The 7,227-nt window shown below is 47.1% G+C and overlaps 1 protein-coding gene across 1 annotated transcript; it reads right to left on the bottom strand.

Annotated features, from left to right (window-relative positions):
* LOC106557310 (N-acyl-phosphatidylethanolamine-hydrolyzing phospholipase D) lies at window positions 1-6,500 on the bottom strand. The gene is made up of 4 exons (XM_087723063.1): window positions 6,122-6,500; window positions 3,511-4,157; window positions 1,178-1,388; window positions 1-129 (listed from the first exon to the last, which is right to left on the bottom strand). The coding sequence occupies exons 1-4, from the start codon at window positions 6,431-6,433 to the stop codon at window positions 1-3; spliced, it is 1,299 nt and encodes a 432-aa protein (XP_087579189.1). The 5' UTR covers window positions 6,434-6,500.
* Between the last annotated feature and the right edge of the window lie 727 nt (window positions 6,501-7,227).

The raw sequence follows: 7,227 nt of genomic DNA on the forward strand, positions 1-7,227 counted from the left end.
CTATTCAATTCCGTCATCGTTAATCTTTAAATCTCGTGATTCTCCCTGGTTCAAAACAAAGAAATCTTCCGTTTGCAAGCCGTATCTCTCAAGCGCTTCCTTCAGTTTGACAGGTGGGTCTAAGTAATACTGCGAAGAAAAACAGGAAATGCCAGATTAGACATAAATTAAGTCCTGTGTCGGGTACAGTAGCTATGAACTTGAAATTAAATGTCTCTGGAGATTTTCAGTCATCCAGGTCATGATTGCCCCAAAGGTGCTTTTTCAAGACGCAACTGGATTTTCTGGAGTTTCTTTGAAGATGCTTCGCTTCCCATCCAAGCAGCTTCTTCAACTCTGACTGGATGGTGGGGAAGGTTCAACGACAAATGTGCGCACGACAAAAGCGCGGCCAAAAAAGCACGGCGAGAAAACCGCCATGTTGAAATCGCGCCCACAACAGCGCGCCGACAAAAGCGCACCATCAACCATCTGGAGAACCGGTGGCGGAAATTTTGAGTACTTTTGAGAAATACCACCTCTGATTGGTCCCTCCCCCATCTATTCTCTGCCTCTTGAGTCCCAACTGATCGGGAGGGAATGGAGATTTTACAGTATCCTTCCCCTGGAATGGGGTGAGAATCAGTGGTGGGATTCAAATTTTTTTACTGCCGGTTCGGTGGGCGTGGCTTGGTGGGCGTGGAATGGCTTGGTGGGTGTGGCTTGGCGGACATGGCAGAGGAAGGATACTGTAATAACCCTAAACCTAACCCTAAATCTAACCCTGAACCTAACCCTAACTCTAACCCTTACCTTAACCCTAATCGCGCTTTTGTCGGTGCGCTGTTGTCGGCACGCTGTTGTGGGCGCAATTTCGACGTCACGGTTTTCTCGCCACAGTTTTGTCGGCACGCTTTTATCGTGCGCGCATTTGTTGGGTCACGGGTGGGGAAAGGAACGCTTTGCAGGCAGCTGGTCATTTGCATCCTTTGAGAGAGTCGTCGAGGCCACTTGGAGGTTTATCTGTCTCCTCAGGGTCTCCTGAGTTGTGCAAATGGATGTGGAGCCTTCTTGGAACTGCTGAAAGGATTGTGCTGTGAAGCCTCGGGAGGGCGAAAAACCGCCCAGCGCACAAACCGGAAGTTCAGGGAACTTCCTGAAGCCTGGGTAGGGCGAAAAACAGCCCAACAGAACCCACCGAGAGTTTGGGAACGACAAAAAGATTAGCCATCACTGTTCTATATCCTTCCACTTTAAAGTTCTGCAGGCAGCACAACTTGTGAGTTATACGTACCTCGTTGGCTAAAGCAAAAGTTCCCCAATGAATCCCGATGGACTTCTTGGCTCGTACATCAATGTGGATTCTCACTGCTTCTTCAGGATTCACATGCTGGCATTTGATAAACCACCTACTCTCCACCCAAAACAAAATAAAAAAAACAAAACATAATTTCCTTGACAATTTTGTTTTTCTAAAATGTATTTTTTCGACAATCGGTGCTTTAATTACAACTTTTATTTTCTGGCCAACATAAATCTCCCAGGTATCCCTTTTCATTTTGCATTTCTATAGGTTTTCCTGGCTACTTCCACATGGCTAAGAATAGTTAGTTAGCCAGTAGCTATTCATGTGTTAAGACGCCTCTCAGCTACATGTAAATTTTTGCAAAACACCCCATAGATTACACCTAGTTCCTTTCTCTTGTCTTGCTCTCACCACTCCCTTGTTCGCCGTTAAATAGCCGTACCCTCTTGCCTCTCTTTGTAATTCAGCCTTTCCGCTACTCAGCCCCCTCAAAATGGGTCTGGGACTGTTTGAGCTCAGATTCAGCATTTTCAATGTGTCTGCAGAAGGAAGCAGCTTTTGATTGTGGGTTTTCATTGTAAGCACTTGGACGCTTTCCTATACACTAGATAGTAACTGGCTGTAGAAAGCAGGCTAAGCTGGAAGGTGGAGTTAAACAAGTCATCAGTTTGGAGTCTTTGCGTTGCCACAAAAGACTCAAGTCCAGCTCTTCCCCCCCGCCCTGTGAATTCCATTGGCCCTTATTTAGAACCAATTCAGTTTTGACTGTTAGTGGATCAGATTCCTTTGTACAAGGAGTCCTCGAGTTATGATCACAATTGAGCCCAACATTTCTGTTGCTAAGTGAATCATTTGTACATTTGGACCAGTGGTGGGTTTCAAAAATTGTTCGAACCTACTCTGTGGGTGTGGCCTCCTTTGTGGGAGTGGCTTGCCACCCATGTGACCAGATGGGAGTGGCTTGCCGCCCATGTGACCGGATATGAAGATGCTGACGACACTTGTCAGAACCACTTTAAATTACCTCACACACAGCACTGGCATACATAAGAATAGGATGTCAACTTGTTTTTTAAAAGGCATCTTTGGTTTGCGTTAAAACAACTTCAACACACGCAATGTTCTGATTGCGCCACAACCGCAGTAGTCATCCTTACCTTTCACAGAGGCACTGAGTTTTATAAATAGGAGCATGATAGTGTAGAATAATCATATCCAAGGACCAGTGGTGGGTTTCAAAATTTTTTGGAACCTCTTCTGTAAGTGTGGCCTGCTTTCCAGGTCCACTGGTGGAACGTCTTCTAACCGGTTCGGTAGATTTGACGAACCGGTTCTACCGAATAGGTGCAAACTGGTAGAAACCCACCTCTGATTTGGACTACATGCATCTAAAAACGTATCAGTAGGCCGATAGTGCCAAAAGTGCTTTTTCAGGAGGAAACTGGACTTTCTTGTTTTTCTTTGGAGACATTTCACTTCTCATTCAAGAAGCTTCTTCAGCTCTGACAGGATGGTGGGGACTGGAAGGATTTATATTCCTCGCAGAATATAATTCCCCTTCCAAATATTTTCATTTCCCACTACTCAGGTGACTCTGAGGACACAGAAAAAAACCTCCAAGTGGCCTCAACAACTCTCCAAAAGGATGCAAATGACCAGCTGCCTGCAAGGAATATAAATTCCTTCCATTCCCCACCATCCAGTCAGAGCTGAAAAAGGTAAACAATAGATACAAACTGAAAGTAAATCGCTCCAAACTTGATTGCAGAAAATACGACTTCAGCAACAGAAAGTGGTCAACGCCTGGAATTTTCTACTTGACTCGTTACACCCTCAAACCCCCACAGCTTCAACCTTAAACTGTCTAGCGTGGACCTCACCCCGTTCCTAAGAGGTCCATAAAGGGGGCGTGCATAAGCGCAGCAACGTTCCTTCCGTCCCTGTATTAACGTCCCCATTTATTTGTACTCATTTCCTTTGTTCCTGTCCACATTCATTCTTACACCTGTTATCTTGTACATGTGATGAACTAAATACATAAACAAACAAATAAAACTAAAGACTTTTGAAGGAGAAGCAAAACATCTTCAAAGGGGGAAAAAAAGAGAGAAGTCCAGTTGCCTCCTGAAAAAGCACCTTTGGGACAACTGTGACCTGGAGGACTGAGAATCTCTACCGACTTTCAGTAGGCTGATATGTCAGCCTCCACACTTCAGCTATCGCACCTTGGTTCGTAGGCTCCGATGGGAATGGCTGCAAGATCAAACGGCCCAAACCGTTTCCCTATTTCCTCAAAGGCAACGCAATAGCCGGTATCTCCAGCGAAAAAGAACCGGTTCCGGGGACCCACAACCGACCAGCTTCCCCAAAGAACTTTGTTGTCGTCCATGGCGGTCCGTTTGCACCAATGCTGAGCAGGAGTGAAAACAAAGGTGACGGCGTCGCGACCAGGAATGCAGTTTTCTCCCCACCAGTCCAGCTCGATGACGTTCTCGCAGCCGTATTTCCGCATCCAGTCTAAAAGGCCCAGCGGCACGAACCACCTCAACTCGCTGCCAAAACGGGCGTTTAAACTCACGACGGTGGGATAATCCAGGTGGTCGTAATGGTTGTGGCTGATCAACACGGCGTCTATTTTGGGCAGTTCGCTGACGGTGCATGGGGGACCTCGGAAACGCTTAGGGCCCAGAAACTGCACCGGGGAAGCCCGCTGGCTGAAGATGGGGTCGGTAATAAACGTGACGTCATCCATTTCTACCAACACCGAGGCATGTCCAAGCCAAGTTACGCGCATACCATCTCCGGTCTTTCCAAACAATTCAGGGTTTTGGACAAAATAAGGTGTCAACACTGGGAGATTTGTGTCAAGGATCTAGCAACAGAAAAACAGAAAAGACAAAGTCAGAAAACATCTCCTATTTCCAAAGGACAAATATTATACGTCTTCAATCAATCAGAATAGAGCTGGAAGGACCTTGGAGGTCTTCTAGTCCAACCCCTTGCTCAAGCAAGAGACATTATTCCAGGGCTGTCAAACTCCCGGCCCGCATGCGTCACGCGCTGGGCATTCCCATGCTTCAATACACAGATAAAGCAGCAGAACCATCTTCTAGAAGAAGGGAAATTCTGGTTACAAACCTCCACTGCCTTCTGGCTCTATCCACTACTGGAAAAGGCTTCGGGAGTCAACCTCCAGGTAAAATCCGGAGCCGGAGTCCCGGAAGCAATTTGTGACTGTGTACAACCACGTTCTAGTAACTCCTGCGACGCAGCTGGAACCAATCGTATCGGCTCTGCCGTTCCATTGGACTATTTTAGCGACATGGAGAGGGGGGTTCTACTGCTTGGGTAACAGTCTATCCTCCCTATTAATCTACCCAGGCCCCGTGCTAGAGAGGACACTCCAGCTTTGACTTCTTCTCAGAGCACGATACCATCGTCTTTTGAGACTGATGGATGCCAACGCAATGCAATGTATAGGTCAGCCTCTCCTACATCCTGATGTCTTTTGAGCTCTGAGCAGACCTCCCGGGAGCGTACACGTTGCAGTATGGATAGGTCAGGCCATGAACGAAGATTTTTATGGCTGGTGTTGCTTTTGGTGAGCGAATGGTTTATGGTTTATGGTTTATGGTTTATTATTTATAGGCCGCCCTTTTCCCGGAGGGGACTCAGGGCGGCTTACAATTTATGGGGAGGGGAATACAAAACAGTAAGACATAAAACAATACATAAGTAAAAATAGAACACAACATTCATTCATCATTCGGGTGGGGACGGATTACAATCTTTATCCCCAGGCCTGACGGGTTAGGCAGGTCTTAAGGGCTGTGCGGAAAGTCTGGACGGTGGTGAGGGTACTAATCTCCACGGGGAGATCGTTCCAAAGGGTCGGGGCTCCTACTGAAAAGGCACTCCTCTGCTTAGTTGCCAGTCGACACTGACTGGCGGATGGAACTCGGAGGAGGCCTAATCTGTGTGATCTAATAGGTCGTAAGGAGGTAATTGGCAGGAGGCGGTCTCTCAAGTACTCAGATCCACTACCATGGAGGGCTTTATGGGTGGTAAGTAGCACCTTGAAGCGCACCCGGAGATCAACAGGTAGCCAGCGCAGCTCGCGGAGGATAGGTGTTATGTGGGCGAACCGTGGTGCACCCACAATCACTCGCGCGGCCGCATTCTGGACTAGCTGAAGTCGCCGGATGCTCTTCAAGGGCAGCCCCATGTAGAGCACGTTGCAGTATTCCAGCCTAGAGGTCACAAGGGCCCGAGTGACTGTTGTGAGAGCCTCCCAGTTCAGGTAGGGTATATATGAATTTTCCGTTTGCTGGGCTCTTTTTTGCAAACGACTCTGCAGAAGCGTGACGCCACCGCCGCTGTTCTTGAAAATAGGGGCATCGCGGGAATTGCCGATGATTTCATTGGGGAAGATGGCTGATGCCTGAAAGTATGAGCATGATAGTGTAGAATAATCATATCCAAGGACCAGTGGTGGGTTTCAAAAAATTTTGGAACCTCTTCTGTAGGTGTGGCCTGCTTTCCGGGTCCACTGGTGGAATCTCTTCTAACTGGTTTGGTCGATTTGACGAACCGGTTCTACCGAATAGGTGCGAACTGGTAGGAACCCACCTCTGATATTTGCTAAGTACATCAACATGGGATGCTGTATTAGGATTGTTTGTCACATCCCCACTTAAATAGCTATGTCTGTTTCACCCATGAGATTATTTTTAGGTGTGCTGTTATGGTTGATAATTAAAGTCTACGTCCTCATCCATTTATCTGCACACGCTGTTCTTTGGAAATTGAGGCACAATCAACCGTGAATGCTCTTACCTGTTTGGAACAAGGGACTTGGCTGTTGTCTTTTTCTATGAAGGTCCACTTCAAGAAATTTGTGAAGGTGGCGGGTTCCCAGGTGGGCCAAGGATTCATGAATCTGCCATCTTTATCTTTCTTGGACTTTGTTACACCTTCCTCCGGTCGGCCATCCAACTGGAAGCTTTTGCTCCCCGGGGAACCTCGATGAGGAGTCTGACGTTTCCTTCCTTCTTCTTTCGAGTTGGAATTGCAAGGCTGCTCTTCGTCCATAGCATTTGGTGATGAACTAGGGAGGGAAACAAGAAAAAGGTTATTTCTCTTTCTCATTCGCGACGCTGAAAGGAAGGAGGAAGGAGAACCCAGGCATATCCTAAAGACCTTCTCCCTGCTATCTGCTAAACCTTCCTCCAGGTTTCCACGCCAAGAATGTTTGAGAGCAGGTCTTAGCATGAAGAAGACATTATAATTCTTTTAACGAATTCATGACGAGAAGCGTGTTTTGGATTTTAAACAAGATCAATGTGTCCTGTTGCTGCGTTCCAGGAGGATAAGCTAAAGCTTTGGCTGAATCATAAGCTGTTTGTGAAGTTCACAATTTTATAACCAGCCGATCGAAATACAGAAGCTCCGTAGAGACACGCAGGGACCCATCTGGCGATCCAATGGATTTTTTATTGGCAATAATAAGTAGAGAGTTATGGGGAGTTGGGGAAAAGTCCTAGAGGGAGAGAAAGGGAATTTAAGTTTTGGGAGAAATTGTCCTGTAAAATCAATTTCCTTCCACTCAGCGTTCCTTAAAAAAATGACAAAATATTCTCTTTCACATTTTAGGGAAGAGAAACTAAGTCATGATAAAACTATAACGTAGAGCTATTTTTGTATGTTAAAAGTACTACAGCAGTGGTGGGTTCCGGATCCCGTTCCAACCGGTACGGGATCCACATGGATATGGGCAGTGCGCGCTTGCGTCTTAGCGCCTCCGCGAGCCCCTGTGATGCTCCAGCTGCTCAGCGGAGCGTCGCACAGGCGCTGTACACACCCTGCACGGAAGCTCTGAAGACTTAAAAGACCAGTAAGGAGCTTGGGCGGGTGAGTGGGCCCTCCGGAGCACCGTACCGGAA

Source organism: Thamnophis sirtalis, unplaced genomic scaffold (assembly GCF_051295495.1).
Source record: "Thamnophis sirtalis isolate CommonGarterSnake01/CBP01778 unplaced genomic scaffold, rThaSir2_p1.2 scaffold_9, whole genome shotgun sequence".
Lineage (NCBI taxonomy): Eukaryota > Metazoa > Chordata > Lepidosauria > Squamata > Natricidae > Thamnophis > Thamnophis sirtalis.